The 26,779-nt window shown below is 42.6% G+C and overlaps 1 protein-coding gene across 1 annotated transcript in view; it reads left to right on the top strand.

Moving 5' to 3' along the window:
* Nucleotides 1–607: 607 nt before the first annotated feature.
* Nucleotides 608–26,779, top strand: part of LOC106565576 (metabotropic glutamate receptor 2) — a 59,219-nt gene continuing 33,047 nt past the window's right edge. The window contains exons 1-2 of the mRNA XM_014132850.3: nucleotides 608–1,518; nucleotides 10,773–11,502. Of these exons, the coding sequence (XP_013988325.1) occupies nucleotides 10,975–11,502 (528 nt within the window). The 5' untranslated portion in view covers nucleotides 608–1,518; nucleotides 10,773–10,974. The remainder of the gene's footprint in view (nucleotides 1,519–10,772; nucleotides 11,503–26,779) is intronic.

Genomic DNA, 26,779 nt, shown 5'->3' with positions numbered 1-26,779 from the left:
CCTTTGTTGTTGTTTGAATCCCAGATTGAGCCATTCGTCTCACTCGTTATATATCCATTGAATGGATGTGTGTAGGCCTACCACATGCAGATTTGCTTTTTCAATTTGCCTACTGTGATGGCTGACAGATCACAATGATTTATCTGGCTCCCCACCTGTTCTCCAAAGGCAAGTTAGAAGAGCAGGCTACATACTGAAGATGGGGTAACACACTGCTTTGACAACTGATGTAATTAATAGTGAAACCCACATGGGGTATATTTAGTGTTTTGAGGACATGGAGATATGGCCTTCCCTATGTTGTTAATTATTAATCCTATTCCAGCGGAAGTGTGGATATGGATGACGTCGCATACTAAATCAGACCCTCCATGACTGTGTGATGTTGGTTTGGGCAGTGGTGATCTCGAGCCCACGTCCAGCACGCACAGGGTTACCACCTGGGAGCCACCTCGCGCTCTCACTCGCCTGCGCTGCCATGTCAGAACTTGTGTGTGGACTGGAAATAGAACATATATAGACCTCGCGGCAATGCAGCTAAGCAGTAGCCAAAGAGCTGCTGTTACAGGTTGTGCTTTCCCGATTAAACAAAATCAAGACGATTCCCTGAGCTTCTCCACATTTACACGCTCAGTGCAACCTAATCAACAGCTCTCAAAAACAGAAAAGGATAATAGAGAATTAGGATAATAGCGAATTTGTCTTCGTATTCTTATTCTTGTTATTGTATTAATATTAATAGACTATTACTTTGAATTTGCTACCATTAGTCTATTAGAAATTATAACAGTTCATCTTAAACATGTGAGAAAGACTATGGCCCATTTCTTATTGCACAGATCAAAATCAATCAATTGTACCTGTATTGTTTGCAGGTTGGTCGTTCATAACATGCAGGCTGGTTAGCCCACAGACACACAGGCGTTCGGTCTGTCCTCTTCTGGGTGTCAATATGACAGATCAGTTCACATGATGGCCTGTGGACTTCTGTGTTTTGTAAAACTAGGATATGCTTGTGAAATAATGATTTGACACCAAAAAATCTCGGGCACCCGGAAAAACATTTTTTCAACAGTCTTCTCATCTCCAGGCAGGCTAATTGATAACTGCGCTATCTCAATTGTTATCAAATAGATCTGTTGCACAGCCGAGTTTAGAAGGACAACGCGCTGTTAGTAATCTGAAGTAAGTATTTTGTTAAATTAGTGCATGAGGTATGTAAAATTTTGACTTTTTAACCTTGGCCACGGGATAAAATCTCAAGGAATCCGCGCGCTCGTCCGAGTCTTTTTCAGCACCAAGGACACTTACTCATGCGCGCCGCAGCTCTGAGGCGCGAAAACTTCATTCACTCTCGGTCCTAGTCCTGCCTTCCTTCACCGTGAGTATCCACCAGTTGTTTATTCCGCAGAGTAACACGAGATTTATCAAAAGCATCACCAAGGATATGAAGCGCACCACCTAATCTGTGTAACCTATCCGACTTGGAATCGTTTTGAAGTGAGATTCATTTGACAGGTAAGAGCTTTTGTTATTTGTGTACATTTGTTCCCAGCAACAGCAGCGTGCACTCCGTATGCACGATTACGACCATGTGGATGTATTTGTAAGACTATATCAATGCAACAAAGCTTTGTTACAGACATAGAAGAGATAACGATTGATAATGACAATATACAAACTACGGGATTAGTGTGCTAATCCCATTCTATTCCTACTTCGTTTTGACACACCTCTCATAATGTCTAGAATTATTTCTACATAATTTGTTTGATTGACAGGTTAAATACATTAAGGATTTTTTTTGTGAATGCAATTACTATAGAATAGGGCTACTTGGTTGTAATAGTAAACAAAGTAGATCATACCACCATCCTAATAATCTTTATCTGTTTAGATCTTTGAGCAAATTTAGTAGAGACACTAATCCATGAGAGAATCCAGATGGGACTCCTCATCCATGATATATTTTACTGTATTTCCATCATTCAACATCTATGTCTATAATGCTTTTATTTTATTTCATCTGATATTTAATGATAATTGATGAGACTCAAAATCAAGTTGCATTTCCCATAGATCATACAGTTGGTCAAATTATGATGTTTCCTAAAAGGGGGAGAAGGGGGAGAAGCCTTATCACAACGGCAATGCATCTTGGTGTCTTTCTTTGAGCAAATTATCTTGTAAAACAATGGCGAGCCCATGGCAGCACTCAGACCCAGACTGCAGAGATGTTGATTAGGGTAAATAATTCAAGATGTGGCTGAAGAGGAATATGCTCTTCTCTTCGCATCTGGAGATCCGAGCAGAAACAGGAACAGGAGGAGGAGACGAGCCACTCTTTGTGCACCCATCTCTTTAGTCCTAATGGAATCCAGCTCACCTGTATCAGCGTGGTGCAGAGTGGGCAGTGGCCCACGGCTAAGTGTGCACACGGGGGGAGGGCTGGAATCATGCTAATCCCCCTGGGTGTTTTCAGAGTAGCTGCTTCTCAGAGTATCTCAGAGCATGGCGGAGCAGTGTTATAGCTGAGCACCCAGCGTGTTAAGATGCTCCTTATCCGCTAAGAACACAAGCGTCTCCAGCACCGGGCCACGGAGGTCAGGTGACTATGAAGTGTTGTATAGATGGACAGGTGCACCTTACACCAGTTCACCTGTCTTGAAGCCTTGAAGTATGCCACCACCATTCACCAGATGCATTTACCATGGTCTAATGTATGGATCTACTGTATAGAAAATGATTTATAGAATCCAGTCAACTTCAGTGTGAATGTACATGGGTAGATCTGTTTTATCATTTTGTTAGAGCATGGGCTGATATACAGTATAGCGGGAAACCATAGCGATCCTATTACAATCTAATTTCTAATTCTATGGGGAAACCAAAGTAGCTAACACAACTCAAATGCCTGATAAGATATCTCAGTGTCACCCAGGTCTCTTATTCATCATTTGGGTTTTATTAGCTAGCTGTCATCTGTGATTAAAAAGCAGGATGATGAATGGCTGTGGTCCTATCAAACAGGACAGCTTAATTACTTACACCTCCTTTTGGCCTCTTAGGCTACCGATCTCATTTTAATTCACACACACACACACACACACACACACACACACACACACACACACACACACACACACACACACACACACACACACACACACACACACACACACACACACACACACACACACACACACACACACACACAGTGCTTCTATACCTACATGTATACTCTACATCCAGCTCCCATACTATCTGGTTTATGACATCGCTCATTGACTGTAATATAAACTTGAATCCATGTTTGATGTATGAGCTTGACAAAATAGGCTGGAATTCTTTAGACAACTAAATCATTAGTTGATTAAAAATCACTTGCCGATCAAATAAATGCCTGAACATCTCCTAGGACATTGTTTCAAGTGTGAGTTATGCTTCCAGGCATTTTTGTGCTTCCATAATAATGCAGCTAGAGTAGTATGCAGCAGATGTTGTGTGTGTCCCTGGACTGGTATACCTGTAGAGCTAATAGAGAGGCCTGGGGACAGTCAAGGATCCCTGAGGTTGCTATGCAGGACCAGGGACAATGTGTGTTCAGCCATGCAGCTGTCTCACTGAAAGTTATTTGGTTTATGTTGTGAGAATCTTGTGTTCCCTGCAGCACGTATATCATTTGTATTGGGGATGTATGTATTTGTGCACGTGAGTATGTGTGTTTGAGAGATAACAAGACAGAATGAAAGCATGTCTCAGGTTTCAGTTTAGGATCAGGGGGGGTCCACATTTGTTTCTTTCTTGTCATTGACGGTGTGTGAGATGAATAATGGAAAGATCCACAGAAAACCTAAGGCAACCCCTGAAACATAAACTCCATGCCTCCATCACCCTGTCTGGGCCGATCACAGCTCTGCCTGTAATGAGCTCACGGACACACAGAGAACACAGAGAGGCGAGGAATCTTAAATGAGGTAGTACACAGTGAGGTGGAATCAGGCCCCTGGGAAGGGGAGAAGCTATGGAACTGTACCAGGGGATTCCCTCTCTCACACAGGTGCAGAGAGTGCCAGGGATGGAGTTACTGTAAGGGAGGAGCTGAGAGGCAGAGAAAGCTAGTAATGGCAGACACACATGACCAAATCCAAACCTATTCTTTGTTCAGTAGCTGAAAAGTCTGGACCGCTTGGTCTACTGTCAGCTCAATGATGAGAGGAGATGAACTGTGGTGGTGTGAGATTGAGTAAGTTCCTGATTTGGTAGACATCTTCTTAATTGCTGTATATGTCCACTCTTTGTTATTCAGCACCGGCCTCAGATTTCCTGGGCTGCTATCGTTTAAACTTCAATTACTGCTTTTCCCCTTCATTTGTTTGGTATCAGTGACCTTATTTGGAAAGTTCAGTGCTCTTCACTTTCAGAGATGGGTTTGTCTTTTTGCCTCAGCAATCTCAGTGGTTATCATTGATCCAGTCAATCTCCCAGGCCTGGATTCATGGAACTGGATTCAACTGGTTATTCCTCTGCAGTTGAAGTGTTACTTCATGATATAAAATGAATGAAAATGCTCCTGAAGAAACTTTGTTTGTTATGCAACTTTTCAGCACTGAAGTTGAATGTCTTTCCGGGCAAGTTGAAGTCCACAGTCTGTCAAAGAGAGAGAGGAAGTGGTTTTCAATCTATAACAGGTATGATCAAACCTGTAGCGAGTTCTGAATGGGTTATAAGATTATAATTAAAGATTAAGATCACTTTATTGGTCAATTGTACACAAAGGTCCAACTGAAATGTGACTTCTGCTTTTAATCCAACCCCTCCAAAAGACACAAATACACACATACAGCTATTGGAGAGGTGTGGGGGGCAATGGAATCTAGGATTTGATACCACCAACCCCCCGGTTGCCAGCTCACTTCCTGTCAGACCCCCCCCCCCCCCCCCCCTCCACTAAATGAGTTGCTAGAGAGACAGAGAGAGATGTTAGACACAGAGTTAGGCAGAGATATATGAGGGGGAGCCCCAAATGAAAGACATATTTGTCAGGCTGCCACTGACTGCTAAGGTAGTTCTCTCGTTGCACTACCATGGCCAGATTAGGGGGATGGAAATTGGGATTTCTCCACTCTCTGTGTTCAGATTAATTACTGTCAGGCTAGCCTTGGCACAGCGTGGCGTCACATTTGGAACGGTGTGGAGTGGACTTGCCAGTGTTAGCGTGTGTCATGACAATCAATTATTTATAGACGTTAAGCATGTTTCTTCTGTGATAACTGGGTGATATTTTTCATACATACTTATAAATCCATTACTCAAATCTAGTTGTAATGGAATAGGAAATTAAGATTGCTGCTTTAAAAAAAAGTTTGTTCAGTTTCTCAAAGATGCTGATGGCATTTTCTCATAAAGGGGATTGCCACAGGTGATGCTCTGATTGCAGGGCAGGAGGTTGATGAATTGTTTGGTTGGGTGATGGTTGGGTGATGTGAGAGGTCAGAGCACTCAATGACCCCTCCCTTTCCCATTAGCAGACCCGTCCCCAGTCTTCCTCCGCCCAGGCCCATTCTCGTTGTTAGCTGGATATTTCATTTTGGGGGAAGCCTAGCTCCATCACCCTCCTCTCCTCTCCTGTCGATGTGGTGCTCCCAGGCAATTATTCCACAGGGAATCTCCTCCCTGGTCTTCCCTGGGCTCCAGCCTGCATATAGATGCCCACTCCCCAGCCTACCTGCCTTCCTATTATCATGTTAATGCAGCAGCTCTCCACTCCTGCCTGAGGAGGTGATTGAAAAAACGGAGACAAAATAACACCTTGTGAAGCTCTTCCTCCTCTTTCCTCTTCTCCGCCCTCCCTCCTTCTCCTCCCCCCTCTTCCATCCTTGCCTGCTTTCCAAAACCTTCCCATTCCTTCACACCACCTGGCTTGAAGAGTGTAAGAGTCTGGCAGTCTCCACACACTTGAATTAAAAAGGCCATCTGGTGAAGCGGAAAGCAGAAACTAGAGGGAAGAGAAGGGAGATGGCTGCATGGGAGGAGAGAGGATGAAATGTGGCTGGGTGCTCTTTGAAGTAATACAAATCAAATTGTATTTGTCACGTGCTGAATACAACAGGTGTAGACCTTACCGTGAAATGCTTACTTACAAGCCCTTAACCAACAATGCAGTTTTAATAAATTAGAGTAAAAAAAATATTTACTAAATAAAATTAAGTAAAATTAAGTAACACAATAAAATAACAATAACGAGACTATATACAGGGCTTACCGGTAACGAGTCAAGGTACGGGGCTACAGGTTAGTCGAGGTAATTGAGGTAATATGTACATAGAGGTAGGGGTAAAGTGACTATGTATAGATATAAACAGCGAGTAGCAGCAGAGTAAAAAACCCAAAACAATTTAGGACGGGGAAATCATTGTAAGCCTGTTGACCGTAAAGAAGACATGGCATTATACGCATTATCCTTTGCTGTCAGACAGTGGTTGTGTGGAGAGGTGCTGTATAGTTTCACTGTGTTTATCTGACTCTCCGGGGCTAAGCCAAACGCCTGACATTCCCACTCTCACTTGGTATTGGAGAAAAAAGACCTGTCAGCCCACAAAACGCTGCAGCAGAGAGGTGCTGTAAAATAAAATGCAACGTGTCACTTCTAGCATACATACATCCACAAAACCCCACAGGCATTTGCCTCTAAAGTATCTGCAGAGCAGAAATAACATTGACGGTTAGGGTGTATTGGTGAATTGAAGATATGCTGGTGGTTTATCTGTAAGTTACAGGTAGAATAGCATACCTGGCAGTAAAGTGTGAAATAGAGCCATGCATTGGTTGATGGATGTAGTGGATGAAGTATGTATGTGTGTGCGAGTGAGAGGATGGGGCCAGTTTACAGCAGGCTTCTTTCCCAGTGCTCCCACAGGACGTTACTCTATGGTCAGATTGTCCACTTGTCCTCTCCTCGGCCTCACCCGTCTCGTCCCAACCCTTCGTGACTCCGGGCAAGTTTCCATGGAAACAAAGTATAGAGAGGTTTCCTAATTAGTGGGAGAATGTGTGTGGGTGAGATGAGCATATATATATCTCTGAGTGGACATGCGCACACACACACACACATACGAATGTATGCACACGCAGGCATTCACACACATGCACACACATACACATAGACACACTTTCGCACGCAAACACAGGCGAGCAGGGAAGAGCTACAGCAATGACTGAAAAACTGCACTTTTAGACTTTTTGATTTCAGAGAATGGTACTCTACTTAATTTAGGTAGTAAATATCCTGCCATACAGAGCCGTATACAACATGAGATGGTCGATGGCCATAGTGATGGATAACATGAAAGAGTACTTCAATTCAATAGCGTTCTCCCAGACCCTCAAAACAAGGAAACACTTTGAGAAATCCAAATGAAATCAGTACAAAGCCAGACTGCCTTTTTTATGACTCATTTTCATAATCTCTAGCTTTCTCAGTGAGCGGATTTGACTGGCAGAGGCAGCTAGTGGCAGTGGCTCATGCAGATGATACTGGCTCAATATCCTGCTCCAATAAACTGCTCCTTTCCCTCCTCTGTAGTGTGGCTAATTAAACCCAGGGGAGGATGGAGGAGAAGAGTGACATGATGCTGGCTGCTGCCCCTCCTCTGGACCCATCCATCCATCTCTACTGGAACCACTCTGGGTCCGGGTCCTTACACAGCTCCACACCCAGGGCCTTGCTGCTCTACAGGGGCTGCGTCCCAAATGGAAGGCTATTCCCTAGTGCACTACTTTTGACAAGGGTCCATAGGGCTCTGGTCAAAAGTAGTGCACTATGTATGGTATAGGGTACCATTTGGGATGAAACCAGGGTCTGGCTCTGCCTCCCTACTGACCAGAGGGGAGGGGCAGTGGACATAAGAATTTGGTTCAGCATGGTCACCCAGTTCACCTTTCAGTTGAATTGGGGAAACATGTTAGTAATTAGTAGGGATATAAACTAAGCAAAAAAAGAAACGTCCTCTCACTGTCAACTGTGTTTATTTTCATCAAACTTAACATGTGTAAATATTTGGATGAACATAACAAGATTCAACAACTGAGACATAAACTGAACAAGTTCCACAGACATGTGACTAACATAAATGGAATAATGTGTCCCTGAACAAAGGGGGGGTCAAAATCAAAAGTAACAGTCAGTATCTGGTGTGGCCACCAGCTGCATTAAGTACTGCAGTGCATCTCCTCCTCATGGACTGCACCAGATTTGCCAGTTCTTGCTGTGAGATGTTACCCCACTCTTCCACCAAGGCACCTGCTAGTTCCCGGACATTTCTGGGGGGAATGGCCCTAGCCCTCACCCTCCAATCCAACAGGTCCTAGACATGCTCAATGGGATTGAGATCTGGGCTCTTTGCTGGCTATGGCAGAACACTGACATTCCTGTCTTGCAGGAAATCATGCACAGAACGAGCAGTATGGCTGGTGGCATTGTCACGCTGGAGGGTCATGTCAGGATGAGCCTGCAGGAAGGGTACCACATGAGGGAGGAGGATGTCTTCCCTGTAACGCACAGCGTTGAGATTGCCTGCAATGACAACAAGCTCAGTCCGATGATGCTGTGACACACCGCCCCAGACCATGACGGACCCTCCACCTCCAAATCGATCCCGCTCCAGAGTACAGGCCTCAGTGTAACGCTCATTCCTCTGACGATAAACGCAAATCCGACCATAACCCCTGGTGAGACAAAACCGTGACTCGTCAGTGAAGAGCACTTTTTGCCAGTCCTGTCTGGTCCAGCGATGGTGGGTTTGTGCCCACAGGCGACGTTGTTGCAGGTGATGTCTGGTGAGGACCTGCCTTACAAGCCCTCAGTCCAGCCTCTCTGTGCAACTATTGGTTACATTTATTTGTATGCAGTCTTGGTTTTCATTGGTTTCAGTTGGACAAAAATAGAAAGAACTGAAACAAAGCTGTGAATGAGTAATCACAATGTCATTGTGGTTGTTATAAATCTGCCACTACAGTACTTTCTCAATGTAAATATCATGATATTTATGCAAAATTGTCTGCAGGACGTAGGAATAATCTTATGCAGTAGAAACAGTGTTTAGATTCAATCCATCAGGGGAAAATAAGTCTTCAGCTACTGCTGCAGGGACATTTCAACAGCTCTTTGTGAGTGTGTGTATGACAATGTATGTGTTTGTGTTGGCTAAATCTGTCTCATTTGCATCATTTGCTTTGACAGTGTTCCCCAAGGGATACCTTTTTATACAATTTGTGTTCGTGCATGCATCTGTGTGTGTGTGTGTGTGTGTGTGTGTGTGTGTGTGTGTGTGTGTGTGTGTGTGTGTGTGTGTGTGTGTGTGTGTGCGTGCGTGGCGCGTGCAACAAACAGCTGTGGACTCGTTTCCCTGCAATAAGAGGCATGCGGTCAAACAGGAAACTAGATGGAGAGAGGGAAAGAGAGAGAGAAAGTGAGGAAGATTAGAAATGGAGAGATGGAGAGAGTTTCGCACCAGAACAGTCACATGGCCCCTCAGGCACAGTTGAAGACAAACACATTCTATTCCAGAGGAAGCCATTCACCATGGGGGAGTGATGCCGTCGGTCGCTAGCGAGCTGCTTAAGAACTCAGACATGAGAAAACACTCTGGAGAATCCAGCCAGCGTCCTCCGTACACACTGTTCTCACTCACTCTCACATCACACACCATATATATATGCATGTTATACACCTGTGCAAAGAAACTAGAGCGACATTTCTCCCTAATATAGGTTACTATATATAAAACCAGGGACTTCTGTGGCGTCCTACATCAGCATGTTTAGTGGTATTTCCTATTTGTGTTGTCGCCTTCTGCTTGAACCGATGATTATGTCACATTATCCTGCTATATGACTTGACAGACCCCTAGTCATTTACAAAAAGATATGCTGTTGAATATTACATATGTAGAATGGGAAAAGGGCCAGCATGCTGCATTATGAATATAGTTGCATGTCACAAGAGAATGGAAGTAGTAAGTTAATATACATTAGCCTATGTAGTATTGTACATGTGTAACTATTAGAAATGTTCTATTATCACTTTTTTTTCAATGTGTCATTATCCAGTGACTATCCCTGCATCCTACAGCAGTTATTATCAACACAAATTTCACTGGAATCATGCAACACAAATTTCACTGGAATCATACAACACTAATTTTACTGGAATCATACAACACTAATTTTACTGGAATCATACAACACTTATTTTACTGGAATCATACAACACTAATTTTACTGGAATCATACAACACTAATTTGACTGGAATCATACAACACTAATTTCACTGGAATCATACAACACTAATTTCACTGGAATCATACAACACTAATTTTACTAGAATCATACAACACTAATTTCACTGGAATCGTACAACACTAATTTTACTGGAATCATACAACACTAATTCTACTGGAATCATACAACACTAATTTTACTGGAATCGTACAACACTAATTTTACTGGAATCGTACAACACTAATTTGACTGCAATCATACAACACTAATTTTACTGGAATCATAAAACACTAATTTCACTGGAATCATACAACACTAATTTTACTGGAATTGGAATCATACAACACAAATTTGACTGTCTCGTGAAGATGATGTATATGGAAATGAGAATGTGTCCAAGGCACCTTGATTTTCTTGGAATGTATGTGTGTGAAACAAAGGTCTCGTTGTATTGTAGCATTGACTGACTCCCCCTCTGTTTGATGCATAGGCTGTACTCTCCAGAACCTGATGCAGGAGATGGCCTCAGCCAGGACAAAAACACTGGCGCTTTGAGATCTGGTGCCGCCGTGCCACGCTGCTCTGTTCCTTGCTAGCCTACTGTACCCTCCCCAGCTCCAGAGAGAACAGAGAGAACCAGAGGAAGAGAAACACCCCACTGCAGTGATCGGACTCACCCAGGGCCCAGGGCCATGTCACCAGGGATGTCCCCTGGGTTGGGGCTGTACCCCCTTCCCCGACCCCTCCACCTCTCCCACCTCTGCCTGTTGTGTGTGTGTGTGTCCTTCCTGGCCCAAGCCCCACTGGGTCTCCCCATGTCAGGCTTCAATACGGACACCAAGAGGGAGATCACAGTGGACGGGGACCTGATCATAGGAGGGCTGTTCCCTGTGCACCAGAAGGGCGAGGGTGCCGAGGACTGTGGGAAGATCAACGCTCAGAGAGGGATCCAGAGATTGGAGGCCATGTTGTTAGCCCTGGACGAGATCAACAAGGACGAGCGCCTATTGCCTGGGATACGGCTGGGAGCCCACATCCTGGACACCTGCTCTAAGGATACCTACGCCCTGGAGCAGTCCCTGGAGTTTGTCCGTGCCTCCCTCACCAAGGTGGATGATAGCGAGTACACCTGCCCTGACGGCTCCTACGCCATCCATGATGATGTCCCTCTGGCCATCTCTGGGGTGATAGGAGGCTCCTACAGTGATGTCTCCATACAGGTACAGTACTGACTCTACACTCTAACAATATTTGTTTATGTTGCTCTATTCTATAGGCTCATACTTGGATCTTAACTATGGTTGCTGATATGAGTACTGAGAGTTTTCTAGATTCTTGCTAAAGATACTTTCTAAAGGTGATACGTTGTTTTTTTTACTCTGAATTGCTCCTAGTTTATTTAGTATCTCCCAGTCTCTGGTTTTGAGCAATCCCAACCCATGCTTGGTAAATGCTGATGCACTGACTGTTCTATAAATCTATGTTACAGTCCAGATAGCCGTCGTTTCCCTCCATAGAATAGAGAAGGGACACAATGATTGATGATCATATAACTTTCTCTCTTTATTTAAAGTACTGGCATGCAATTACGGTGCTCCATGTTTAGTGGGATGTTAACACAGTAGCTTTGATGAGTATGGGTTCCGCATGCCAGATCTGTTTGCCCATATGCTTGGCTGATCTCATTTGGAGGAGCTTCTCTCTTCCTTGGTAATTCAAACTCCAGCCTGTCAGATGCAAACACGCTGCAGATGTTGGGTTGAGGAGGACGGGCTGACAGGATGACTAGTGACATCATGATTACTCTCAGTAGCAGTAACACTAGTATCAGTAACGGCTGACTGGTGAGGTGAAACAAGGCGAGCTCCTCACATTGACCTGATGAAAGGCCTACTAATTGCAATAAGATCTCACGGTTTGACCAATTTGCCCTAGCAAAACCCAAGCTTATTTGATGTTAATAGCGCTCAACGTTGTCCCTAGTGGCGGGTTTTTGAAGGCATCTCCCGACTTCCTGGGGACATGGATGGATGTCCAATTTCAAAGTCAATCTTGAGTGACCTGCCTGACTAATTGGGCCCACGTTTATTGGGACTTAATAAAGCCACTGCCTTGTGAGAGGAGATGCTCCGTAGCACCCAGACTGGGAGAGAGAGAGAGAGTGTGTGCGTGCGTGCATGTCATAGATAATTGTGGACATTCACTTGCACACTCTACACACAATCACCCGTATTTACATGCTCACATACACACATCAGCCAACTCCCAGCTCTGTCAGAGGAACTTCTCTAGCCTGAGGTGATACCTCCCCATACTCAATGATTATACCGTAGTTACCTTCTGGCTAGCCCACAGTAGTATAACAGGCTTAGCATCACACATGACATTGTACCTTCTGGGCATCCACAGACCACCAATGGGTTTCAATTAGGGTCCAAGGCATTATTAAAACAGCAGATTTAATCACGGCAGCCTGCATGGATATTTCCTCCAGTGGGTGTACTTCAGTATGCTTGGGGCCCAGCCAGTTACTGTGGTGGCTTCCTTCCTTCCCTCTCCTCTGCTTCATAGGCAGAATGACTGCATCCTATGCTGCTTGGGAGACAGGGAGGGCTGGATGAATAATAGATTGGACCATTCTACCCAGAGGGGGAGGGTGTGCTCTCTGCGTGAGATATGCCCATATGTCAGGATAAAAGTATGTCATGAAGGTATGTAAAAAGCTTGGGAAGGCTCACTCTCTGGGGTGCCTTAGTGAGTGCGTCACAGTGCTTAATTGTAGATACTGATGGCATCGCTGGGAATCCCCGTAGTTGAAAAGGTACTCATGATTTGAGCAATATTTGAACTATTCCTTAATGATGAGTTTCGTGCTGAGAGAGATCTTCCAGCGACTGTGGCGTTCATGCACTGATCAGCCATTATCTAAACACCAGAGCAGAATTGGAGACTCCACTACAAGTAATTAATTTAGAAAATAGACTGAATACAGCAATGTGCTATTACTAGCTCCAATCTATTGTTCTGTGTATTCCTCCAAAAAAAAACATAAATACCTCATAGGAGAGAGGGCCTGTGAGGAGCTATGGGATAAAAAGACTCAGAGTACCGGGGATGGAGAGAAAGTATAGAGGACATGCAAACATACGTAGGCTTGATAAACGAGGTATAATTTTGGTAAAGACTATCTGGGACTTCTATCTCCTCTCAGGGAGCATGCCCTTGTCCTGTGGTAATTTATAGAGGTGCTATTACCCGTTTCTGTTCTCAGGGTTGCCCCAGCTTCTCCCACAGTGGCTCCACGGAATCTATCAGCGGGTTGAATAGACCCACCTGCCTCCTGCCTTTGGATAACACTTTTTTAACCACATGACCTCTACCCTGTACTTAGACTACACACAGTCTCAGAGGGGGAAGGGGATAGCCTGGTAACTGATCTGTTTGTGCTCTGTTTGTGCGGCTGAAGGAGCGCTTTCTCACTTTCTGTGTTGTAGTGCTGAGCCGGTGGGCCTGTGGGTGTCTGTCTGATGAACAAGACCCAGTCTATTAGGACTGATTGAACTTGTCTTGGACTGCTCTACACAGGGTCCCAGGGAGTGTGAATCTGTCATTACCTTCACGCTGACACTACTGCCTGTGCTTTATTGAGTGTTTTGTTCAGCCTTCCTTTTGTGTGCTGAGCAAACTAGCCCTACATTATTAAGACTAATCTTCCCTTGTATTGCACTTCCTTTATCATTCATGTATTTTTAAGCACTTTGGGTTTGTGGAACAGCGCTTCGCAAACACACTGTACTGTCATCACAATTACCGCTGCTGTAATTCCTGCAAAGGCTTACATTGTGGTGTGGACTGCGGAGTGTCTAATTCATAAACACTGATTGATGGCCACATAAACAATGATTTCCTGTGCTCCTAATAGGCTGTCAAATTGAGCCAGACAGTCAATGATGATGGATGAAATGTAGCAGCCAGTCATTGGTTGAAATGATGTTATTCAGAGATATGCAGGTAAAGTGAGTATTGAGTGTGTGTGGGCATCGTTCACACGAGCTGCATTTTCTACTACTCTGCAGCCTTTGGCTCCTCAGCCCTCTCCTCTCATGTCTGTCTGTCCTGCACTCCCTGTATAATCCTGATGAGTCAGACTAGAGGCCACGTCTGGGCCGTCCAGGCCGTGTGAAAGGTCACTGTATCTGACCTCCCCGTGTGAACCCCCAGGTGGTCACGTCTGATGTGTGTGAAGCCTCCAGGGAGATGGGCAGGCCACAGGACATCTCACAATCCTCTGCTAAAGGTCCCCATTACCATGGAGATGCACCGGAACATGGCTGCCTCCACCCCACTGGAGGTATGGGACTGGGGAGTTTGGGTCTGGGAGTCTGGACTGGACTGGTCATAATGAGAAGGTTGGTGCTGCTGCAGCCTGCCGGACGCATGGTGGTGTTGTTGTGTCCCAGAGTCCGATGTGATCTGTGGGCGGATCTGGCCCAGGGACTTGCCAGTGGGTGTCATGGTGTTCCACAGACACAGATTGGGAGGTAGTGTGGAGGCGAGGGCCTGTGACTCCATTGGAGGCTCCACACAGGCTTACCCACACTGTTAGCTGTTTTTGTAATTTTATCAGTAACTTACTGTATTAATCAATAGTATGATACCGTATAACTGAATACAGTCGATTACCGTATAATGCACAGTAAAATACCATCCATTTGTATTACAGCACACTGTATGACCTTTCTATAATTAAAACACTAAAACACTGTAGAATGCACAGTAAAATACCGTAAATGGTGCATTGTGGAAAAATGTGAGTGGGGAAAGAGAGTCTGTGTCATTAACATATTTAAGGCATGCTTTGTAAGAGACATTATTTGTTGCACCCTTGAGTGAGAATGCTGTACCGCACAGAATACGTTAATATACTGTATTATAGGAATTCTACAAACCTTGTCCTGAAACTTTACAGTAACTTAATGGCAAATTGCTGCCAGTAATTTACTGTAATTGTCATGTGTGCTCCCTCTCCGGCCTCTAGGTCACCAGGCTGCTCGTTATGGTGCACACCTGTCACCATCGTTACGCGCACCTGCGCGTCATCAGACTCACCTGGACTCCATCACTTCCCTGATTACCTTCCTTATATATGTCACTCCCTTTGGTTCCTTCCCCAGGCGTTATTGTTTCTGTTCCTGTGTCATGTCTGTGTGTTATTCGTGTTTCTTATTTTGTTTATTTATTAAAACGCTCACTCCCTGAACTTGCTTCCTGACTCTCAGCGCACATCATTAAAGTAATTCAGAATACAGTACCATACCGCATTTTTGGAGCACCAAAAACTTTGTGAACACTAGTGGGTGCATGGTAGTGCTGAGCGATTAACTGAAATTTCAGTTATTTTCAGTTTTTTAAAACAACTAATTGACCAACGTCGGTTCAATTATTAGAATTTTCAGTGAGCTCAATGCACACATTACACTGTTTCTGTAGAGATAAATCAGATCAAGCCCATACTGTGCGATGTAGTAGTGAGTTTCCAACAGGCCAATGTTCTACATAATTTAGTGCAGAAAACCTGGTAATTAACTACAATGACCAAAATCCATTGTGTGCCTAATTGTCTGGTCTATGTTTCTTTTACCATTGCTATGTAAAAAAGAAATGAAGAATGTGCGATCGAGAGAGATAGAGAGAAGTTGCTTCGTGAGGTACCTTTACCTGAAAATACATGATCTAAGTGATTGATAGTTGGTATTCAGCAGTCATAAATGCCCTATTTACGTTGAAGAACTAATAAAATAGGGATTTTGTCAGACAGCATAGGCAGCAGCTCCATAGAGATGAGATGATGACTTGGAATGAAACAATAAAGTAATCAAATAAAACAAATGTAATATACACAACAACTGAAATACTTTATTAAAGTAAGGTAATGTGAATAAATGATGGTTAATAAGTGATGAGGTAATGGGCAGTCACTACGATCATGGGACTTTTATTAATTGTTCTATTCTGTGTTGAAAGCAAAATCGAAAACTGTGATAATGTTTTAATAATCGATCTGAAATCGAACTGAAACCGAACCGACCTCATAAAAGCACTAATCTCAGCACTAATGCATGGTATTATTGTTTCTCACGGAATAGCATATTCTAAGGCATGTCTTGTAGGTGGCTATATTTCTTGCACCCGTTAGTGAGAGTGCTGTACCAATTTAAGTGATATGTGGTAGTGGTTCCCTAACAATGAAATATATATAGGGGACAGATCAGAGTAGCAGAAAGTCTCAAAACTTTAATGGCTGAGTGGCTAGCCATGTCCTTTTGATCTGTCTGCCTGTCCGTTTAGAAGCCTTTGTTAAGGCCTAAAGTGCAAGCCATATAAAACACAAATTATCAGTTGGTATGCTGTGATATATTTAAGCAATAAGGCACGAGGGGGTGTGGTATATAGACCAGAGGACATTTCTCCAAAAAGTACGATCTCTGTCCCCATGTGCAGTTGCAAACCGTAGTCTGACGTTTTTATGGTGGTTTTGGAGCAGTGGCTTCTTCCTTGCTGAGCGGTCTTTCAGGTTATATCGATATAGGACTTGTTTTACTGTGGATATAGATACTTTTGTACCTGTTTCCTCCAGCATCTTCACAAGGTCCTTTGCTGTTGTTCTGGGATTGATTTGCACTTTCCGCACCAAAGTACGTTCATTTCTAGGAAACAGAACGCGTCTCCTTCCTGAGCGGTATGACTGCTGCGTGGTCCCATGGTGTTTATACTTGCGTACTATTGTTTTTACAGATGAACATGGTACCTTCAGGCGTTTGGAAATTGCTCCCAAGGATGAACCAGACTTGTGGAGGTCTACAATTGTTTTCTGAGGCCTTGGCTGATTTCTTTTGATTTTGCTGTGATGTAAAGCAAAGAGGCATTGAGTTTGAAGGTAGGCCTTGAAATACATCCACAGGTACACCTCCAATTGACTCAAATTATATCAATTAGCCTATCAGAAGCTTCAAAAGCCATGAAATCATTTTCTGGAATTTTCCAAGCTATTTAAAGGCATAGTCAACTTAGTGTATGTAAACTTCTGACTCACTTGAATTGTGATACAGTGAATTATAAGTGAAATAATCAGTTGGAACAATTGTTGGAAAAATGACTTGTGTCATGCACAAAGTAGATGTCCTAACCGACTTGCCAAAACTATAGTTTGTTAACAAGAAATTTGTGGAGTGGTTGAAAAACAAGTTTAATGACTCCAACCTACGTGTATGTAAACTTCTGACTTCAACTGTATACACCTCACACACATTGTTATGACCTTAAACAAAGAAGACACCTGAACCATGTCAGATATAGAGTTGAAATGTATTACATTTTGCATCCCAATATTACACTTTATATACACCACAGAAGACTGAAATATTTATTTTACTTAACTAGGCAAGTCAGTTAAGAACATATTCTTATTTGTTCTTTTTCTCAAATGACTGCCTCGCCTGGTTCACCAACTACTTCTCAGATAGAGTTCAGTGTGTCAAATCGGAGGGCCTGTTGTCCGGACCTCTGGCAGTCTCTATGGAGGTGCCATAGGGTTCAATTCTCGGGCCGACTCTTTTCTCTGTATATATCAATGATGTCGCTCTTGCTGCGGGTGATTCCTTGACCCACCTCTATGCAGACGACACCATTCTGTATACATCTGGCCCTTCTTTGGACACGGTGTTAACAAACCTCCAAAAGAGCTTCAATGCCATACAACACTCCTTCTGTGGCCCCCAAATGCTCTTGAACGCTAGTAAAACTAAATTCATGCTCTTCAACCGATCGCTGCCCGCACCCGCCCGCCCAACTAGCATTACTACTCTGGACGGTTCTGACTTAGAATATTTGAACAACTACAAATACCTAGGTGTCTGGCTAGACTGTAAACTCTCCTTCCAGACTCATATTAAGCATCTCCAATCCAAAATGAAATCTAGAATCGGCTTCCTATTTCGCAACAAAGCCTCCTTCACTCACACTGCCAAACATACCCTCATAAAACTGACTATCCTACCGATCCTCGACTTCGGCGATGTCATTTACAAAATAGCCTCCAACACTCTACTCAGCAAACTGGATGCAGTCTATCACAGTGCCATCCGTTTTGTCACCAAAGCCCCATATAGCACCCACAACTGCGACCTGTATGCTCTCGTCGGCTGGCCCTCGCTACATGTTCGTCGCCAGACCCACTGGCTCTAGGTCATCTATAAGTATTTGCTAGGTAAAGCTCCACCTTATCTCAGCTCACTGGTCACCATAACAACACCCACCCGTAGCACACGCTCCAGCATGTATATCTCACTGGTCATCCCCAAAGCCAACACCCCATTTGGCCGCCTTTCCTTCCAGTTCTCTGCTGCCAATGACTGGAACAAATTGCAAAAATCGCTTAAGTTGGAGACTTATACCTCCCTCACTATCTTTAAGCATCAGCTATCTGAGCAGCTTAACGATCGCTGCAGCTGTACATAGCCCATCTGTAAATAGCCCATCCAACTACCTACCTCATCCCCATATTGTTTTTTTTTGTTGTTTTTTTTGCTCTTTTGCACACCAGTATTTCTACATGCACATCATCATCTGCACATCTATCACTCCAGTGTTAATTTGCTAAATTGTAATTACTTCGCTGCTATTGACCTATTTATTGCCTTACCTCCTTACTCCATTTGCACACACTGTATATAGATTTTTCTATTGTGTTATTGACTGTACTTTTGTTTATCCCATGTGTAACTCTGTGTTGTTGTTTTTTGTCGCACTGCTTTGCTTTTTCTTGGCCAGGTCACAGTTGTAAATGAGAACTTGTTCTCAACTGGCCTACCTGGTTAAATAAAGGTGACATAAAAAAACAAAAAACACCTAGTATTCATTAATATGATGTAATATGTAAATGACTTCAGCCAACCTGCTTGCTCTAATCTCTTGTAATTACAGTAAAATACTGTAGAAATAACTTTCTTACAGTTTATTAGTCACTCATTGTATTGTACTGTGTTTCATTGCTCTGGCATCAAGTTACCGTGAATATTTCAGTATTGTATTGGCACTATCCAGTCAAATCAAATTTCAAATTTCCTCATCTGCTTGCATGCGCCTCCCCTATATCAATGTGTTTTGCTTCTTCCCTTGTGCACTACACTTTCCGCACGCTAATTGTTACTATGCCACAGGTCAATACAGTCTACCAGTCTAACTGTCTATGTTGACAATAGTGGTAGGTGGATCGTTTGTCCAGATCTGCAACAGGCTAACTAGCAATCATACCACACATAAAAGCATTCAAAGCTGCATCAATTTAATCCACAAGAACAAATAGGAATAGCTGATAGAAAGCTGAAATGCCAGGTGGATCATTGCACATGAACGTACAGTGAAGACATGAGATGTGCAGCTCAAAAAGCTCCCCTATTTATAGTGTTTAGGGACAATACAATTATCCTACTTAGACTAGCCTACAACACCACAATGCAATGAATAATTGCAAAATTCTACTCTATGCTAATTTGAATAATGGCACACAAGCCCTGTGATTTGGATGTTTCATTCCATTTGGATCAGTTGTTTGTGGGTCTACTCTCTACAGTTTGTAAGGTCCAGAAAGACATAGTAGCAGGCCAGTCTGGCTGTATTTGTACTTTTATTCGATATTTTACTTAGATGTGCTGTCTGTTATGGATCGTCATTCACCCAAGTCATCCTATAATAATTTGGCCACAGCTCCTGGCGGTCCCAGGTATTCTCGAAAGCATAACGTGTGCTCTACCTCCTCTCCAATCCGAGCGGCTATTACTCGCACACCTAGAACGCTTCAATATAGCCTAAATATTTGTAATTTAACTTTTAAAATGTATTCCCTTTTATATGTGGCATGAACACAACCAGTCCTGTTGGCATGCACACGCTTGTCCAAAATTTAATTTCAGTATCCTCAAAATGTCTTGACATTAACTAGATTTCCATCCAATCTTTTTACGCGAGTAAAGTACGTCGGATGAAAAATGTCACAACATCATGGGAAAGCATGCAGTTTATGTAATGGTTGTCGTACTGTAGAGAAGACCAAGGTGCAGCGGAGTGAGTGTTCATCATAAAAGGTTTTAATGATTAACGAACACTATACAAAAAGAAACCAAAAAAAACGACTAGCAACAGTTCTGTTAGGAACACACTAAACAGAAAACAATTACCCACAAAACCCAAAGGAAAAACATGCTCCTTATGTGTGACTCCCAATCAGCAACAACGAGCTTCAGCTGTGCCTGATTGGGAGCCACACACACACGGCCCAAAACAAAGAAATACAAAAACATAGAAAAAGGAACATAGAACGCCCACCCAATGTAACACCCTGGCCTAACCAAAATAAAGAACAAAAACCCCTCTCTATGGCCAGGGCGTTACAGTTTATTAGGTGATAGATTAAATAATGATGAACTTCACAGGGTGGTGAAAATGCACGGTGTTGAGCTTGATGCTCCTTTCAGTGAATACTGAGGGTCTTATTCTGGTGACATGATGATCGATGCTTGGCTTTTTACGCTACTGATACTCTCTGTTCATCATATATGCATAGTCACTTTAACCATACCTACATGTACATACTACCTCAATAAGCCTGACTAACCGGTGTCTGTATATAGCCTTGCTACTGTTATTTTCAAATGTCCTTTTACTGTTGTTTTATTTCTTTACTTACCTACACACACACACACAAATACCTTTTTTTTGCACTATTGGTTAGAGCCTGTAAGTAAGCATTTCACTGTAAGGTCTACACATGTTGTATTTGGCGCACGTGACAAATACACTTTGATTTGATTTGATTTTCCATTTTGCACTTTTGTCCATAATAATCTCATCATGTAGGCTGTATCTGTGAGCTGTTGGCTAAAGTGCACGTGCCAATACCAGAGTGGGCACATTTGCTATACCTATGGAACATTTATGACAAAACCATCAGTAGCCCTATAGTTGAAAATGCGATGAAAACCCATTTAACTTGTATTTATTATTTGGTACGTGGGAATTTAACCGCAAAAGTTATTTTTATGTGCACTACATATTTACTCACAGACTTTTATCCTGAACAAGTCAATTTGATGGAAACACAACTCTGATGGGAAAATTAGCATGTTGTTTTTATGCAGATTTTAGAATATTCGCCTGAAAATCTGTCGCCAAATTGGATGGAAACCTAGCTACAGACACCATAAAGACTCTGGCAGGTGTGCTAGTGCAGTGACACGTTGATTATGCCTGCACATAATGTTTCACCAGCAGCCCCAATCATCTAAAGAATAAGCAACAGAAAAGTCAAAACAAGCTTTTAAGAATTGTACTAAATTAACTTGCCCTTCTATCTCATCTGGAGGTCAAGCATTTTAAGCAGCTAAGCTGGTTTTCTGTGGAAAAAAAATTATTGTAGTATTAATTCAACTTGGTCTGGTCCACAGAATTACACTATATATACACAAAAGTATGCGGACACCCCTTCAAATTACTGGATTTGGCTATTTCAGCCACACCCGTTGCTGGCAGGTGTATAAAATCAAGCACACAGACATTCAATCTCCATAGACACACATTGGTAGTAAGATGGCCTTAAGAGCTCAGTGACTTTTAGCGTGGCTCTGTCATAGGATGCCACCTTTCCAACAAGTCAGTTTGTCAAATTTCTGCCCTGCTACAGCTTCCCCGGTCGACTGTAAGTGCTGTTATTGTGAAGTGCAAACGTCTAGGAGCAACAACGGCTCAGCCGCAATGTGGTAGGCATCATAAGCTCGCAGAACGGGACCGCAAAGTGCTGAAGTGTGTAGCTTCTAAAGGCCTAAAATTGTCTGTGATTTATTTCGAATTCAAGGCACACTTAACCAGCATGGCTACCACAGCATTCTGCAGCGATACGCAATCCCTTCTGGTTTGCGCTTAGTGGGACTATCATTTGTTTTTTCAACAGGACAATGACACACAAACACCTCCAGGCTGTGTAAAGGCTATTAGACCAAGAAGGAGAATGATGGAGTGCTGCATCAGATGACCTGGCCTCCACAATCACCCAACCTCAACCCAATTGAGATGGTTTGGGATGAGTTGGACTGCAGAGTGAAGGAAAAGCAGCCAACAAGTGCTCAGCATATGTGGGAACTCCTTCAAGACTGTTGGAAAATAATTCCAGGTGAAGTTGGTTGAGAGAATGCCAAGACTGTGCAAAACTGTCATCAAGGCAAAGGGTGGCTATTTTGAAAAATGTAAAATATAAAATAAATGGTTACTACATGATTCCATATGTGTTATTTCAAGGTTTTGATGTCTTCACTATTATTCTACAATGTAGAAAATAGTAAAAATAAAGAAAAACCCTTGAATGAGTAGGTGAGTCCAAACTATTCACTGGTACTGTATATAAATATATACAGTGCCTTCGAAAAATATTCAGACCCCTTGACTTTTTCCACATTTTGTTACATTACAGCTTTATTCTAAAAAAAGCTAAAATATTACATTTATAAAAATCTAAAATCTAAAATATTACATTTATAAAAATCTTAAGTAATCTACACACAATACCCCATAATGACAAAGCGAAAAAGGTTTTTAGAATTCTTATATATTTATTACAAATAAAAAACAGATACCTTATTTACATACGTATTCAGACCCTTTGCTATGAGACTTGAAATTGAGCTCAGGTGCATCCTGTTACCATTGATAATCCTTGAGATGTTTCTACAACTTGATTGGAGTCCACCTGTGGTAAATTCAATTGATTGGACATGATTTGGAAAGACACACACCTGTCTTTATTAGGTCCCACAGTTGACAGTGCATGTCAGAGCAAAAACCAAGCCATGAGGTCGAAGGAATTGTCAGTAGGGCTCCGAGACAGGATTGAGTCGAGGCACAGATCTGGGGAAGGGTACCAAAAACTATCTGCAGCATTGAAGTCCCCAAGAACACAGTGGCCTTCATCGTTCTTAAATGGAAGAAGTTTGGAAACACCAAGAATCTTCCTAGAGCTGTCCACCATTCCAAACTGAGCAATCGGGGGAGAAGGGCCTTAGTTAGGGAGGTGGCCAAGGACCCGATGGTCACTCTGACAGAGCTTCAGAATTCCTCTGTGGAGATGGGAGAACCTTCCAGAAGGACAACCATCTCTGGAGCACTCCACCAATCAGGCCTTTGTGATAGAGTGGCCAGACGGAAGCCAATCATCAGTAAAAGGCACATGACAGCCCGCTTGGAGTTTGCCAAAAGGCACCTAAAGACTCTCAGTATCAAGGCACAAGGCGAGACCCAGATGCAGACACAGGAGGCAGATGGTTGGAGTCTTACAATGTTTATTAATCCAAAGGGGTATGCAAGAGAATGGTTGTGGACAGGAAAAAGGTCAAAACCAGATCAGAGTCCAGGAGATTCAGAGTGGCAGACAGGCTCGTGGTCAAGCCAGGCAGAATGGTCAGGCAGGCGGGTACAAAGTCCAGAAACAGGCAAGGGTCAAAACCGGGAGGACTAGAAAAAGGAGAATGCAAAAAGCAGGAGAAAGGGGAAAATGCTGGTTGACTTGGAAACATACAAGCCGAACTGGCACAGAGAGACAGGAAACAAAGGGATAAATACACTGCGGAAAACAAGCGACACCTGGAGGGGGTGGAGACAATAACGAGGACAGGTGAAACAGAACAGGGTGTGACACGCAGACCATGAGAAACAAGATTCTCTGGTCTGATGAAACCAAGATTGAACTCTTTGGCCTGAATGCCAAGCATCACATCTGGAGGAAACCTGGCACCATCCCTACGCTGAAGCATGGTGGTGGCAGCATCATGCCCTGGGGATGTTTTTCAGCGGCAGGGTCTGGGAGACTAGTCAGGATCGAGGCAAAGATCAACGGAGCTAAGTACAAAGAGATCCTTGATGAAAACCTGCTCCAGAGGGGATCTGCAGAGAAGAATGAGAAAAACTCCTCAAATACAGGTATGCCAAGCTTGTAGCGTCAAACCCAAGAAGGCTAAAGGCTGTAATCGCTGCCAAAGCTGGTTCAAAAGGGTCTGAATACTTATGTAAATGTGATATTTCAGTTGTTTTTATTTTTTATGAATTGGCAAAAATAAATAAAAAGCTGTTTTTGCTTCATCATTATCCTCTAGAGGACCCCTTCGAGATAAAATCCCGTTAACAGGATTGGTTGGACAACAACCAGTGAGATAGCACAGCGCGAAATTCAAAAAATGTTTTATCTCAAAATTAAAATTCAAGTATTATACGGCATTTTAAAGATACTCTACTCGTTAATCCAATCACATTGTCCGATTTCAAAAAGGCTTTACGGTGAAAGCAAAACATTAGATTCTTTTAGGATAGCACATTAGCAAAAAAAATGCAATTTTCCAAGCACGGATAGCCGTCACAAAACCAGATATACAGCTAAAATTAAGCACTAACCTTTGACAATCTTCATCAGATGACACTCCTAGGACATCATGTTAGACAATACATGCATTTTTTGTTCGATCAAGTTCATATTTATATCCAAAATCCCAATTTTTACATTGGTGCGTGATGTTCAGAAAATGTTTTCTCCCCATAACTACCGGTGAATAGGCACATACATTTACAGAAGAACTCATAAACGTTGACAAAATTTATAACAATTATTTAAAGAATTAGAGATAATCTACTCCTTTATGCAACCACTTTGTCAGATTTCAAAATAACTTTACGGAAAAAGCACATTGTTCAATATTCTGAGTACAGAACTTAGCCTTCAATGCTAAGCTATACAGTTAGCCTACAACCACGGCGTCGACAAATCTCAAAAAATATGTTCGAAATATTTTCTTACCTTTGCTGATCTTCGGCGGAATGCACTCGGAAGGGCACCCACTTCCACAAGAAATGTTCATTTGCTCTGCAAAGTCCATCATTTATGTCCAAATACGTCCGTTTTGTTGACCCATCCAGAACACTTTACAATGCCATGTGGCGTGGACGCAAATCCATAGACGAAATGGTCAAAAGTTTCATTACCGTTTGTAGAAACACGTCAAACGATGTTTACAATCAATCCTTTAGGGTATTTTTTTACGTAAAATTGCGATAATTTTACAACCGGGCAATAGGTATTCATCCCAGAAGAAAAATAAAAAACAACGAAGTCACGTGCACGTGCCTCATAAGACACCTGTCCTCAGACTGGCCAGTGATTGACTGAGCCACAATTTTCTGCCCGGTAACAGGTGACGATGAAACCAGTTCCTAAAGATTGTTGACAGCCAATGGAAGAGTTAGGAGGTGCAACGTAAATCCTATGTCACTGTAGTTTTTCAAGGGATTCAAAAGAAAAAATACATTTCCACTTCCTGATTCATTTTTTCTCAGGTTTTTGCCTACCATATGAGTTCTGTTATACTCACAGACACCATTCAAACAGTTTTAGATACTTCAGAGTGTTTTCTATCCAAATCTACTAATAATATGCATATTCTATTTTCTGGGCCGGAGTAGTAACCTGTTTAAATTGGGTACGTTTTTCATCCGGCCATGAAAATACTGCCCCCTAGCCTCAATTAAGGGGTATTTTGTGTAGATAGATGATGGAAAAAATGATTTAATACATTTTAGAATAAAGCTGTAACCTATGGAATCATGTAGTAACCAAAAAAATGATTAAACAAATCTAAATATATTTTATATTTGACATTCTTAAAAGTAACCACCCTTTGCCTTGATGACAGCTTTGCATACTCTTGGCATTCTCTCAACCATCTTCATGACTACATTTCTAAATGTAGTCTACATTTATAAATGTATATTTGAATTACATTAGAGATAATTGACAGAAGTTCATGGATGAACTTTGGCCTGTTAAGGAAATGTGGCTTCTTTATTCAGGTGTGAAATGGACGTCAAATACCAGAATATCTCATTAAATAAAGGATTCCCACATATCTTAGTGATAAACCCACATGTTGCTCTCTTCAAAATGTCCCCTATAATTCAGCACTACAAAGGCATGTCTGTGCTGCCTTCACAGACACTGACATTTCAGTGAGTAGTTAAGGGAGCATTCGCGCTATTTCTCATCATAAGCCATGTGGGTGCTGTGTGTTAATTAGTGATGCACTATATTCCACAATTACAGCGAGGAACATCTAATTAATGCATCGCAGGGTCTCCAGCAGCGTTACCCCCGACAACAGTCCTGTTAAACCTGACTCACTGACACTGCTATGAAACCGTCCCTAACGGTAACCAAGCTATAAACACCTAGGCGCATCAGCTGCATAGCAACAGATCTGAGACGATGTCAGAAGCTCAAATACTCAGACACACAGAGAGAAGGTTCACAGAGAATTTCCCCTGTGTGGGGAAATCTCCATGATGGTTTATTAAACAGACAAAGTAGTATAGACTAGAATAAGCATTGATTATTCCTAACAGCATGGAAAG

The sequence above is a fragment of the Salmo salar genome, chromosome 12 (genome assembly GCF_965601325.2).
Source record: "Salmo salar chromosome 12, fSalSal1, whole genome shotgun sequence".
Taxonomy (NCBI): Eukaryota; Metazoa; Chordata; class Actinopteri; order Salmoniformes; family Salmonidae; genus Salmo; species Salmo salar.
The sequence above is the reverse complement of the archived record's forward strand: the minus strand, read 5'-3'. Positions and strand labels throughout refer to the sequence as shown.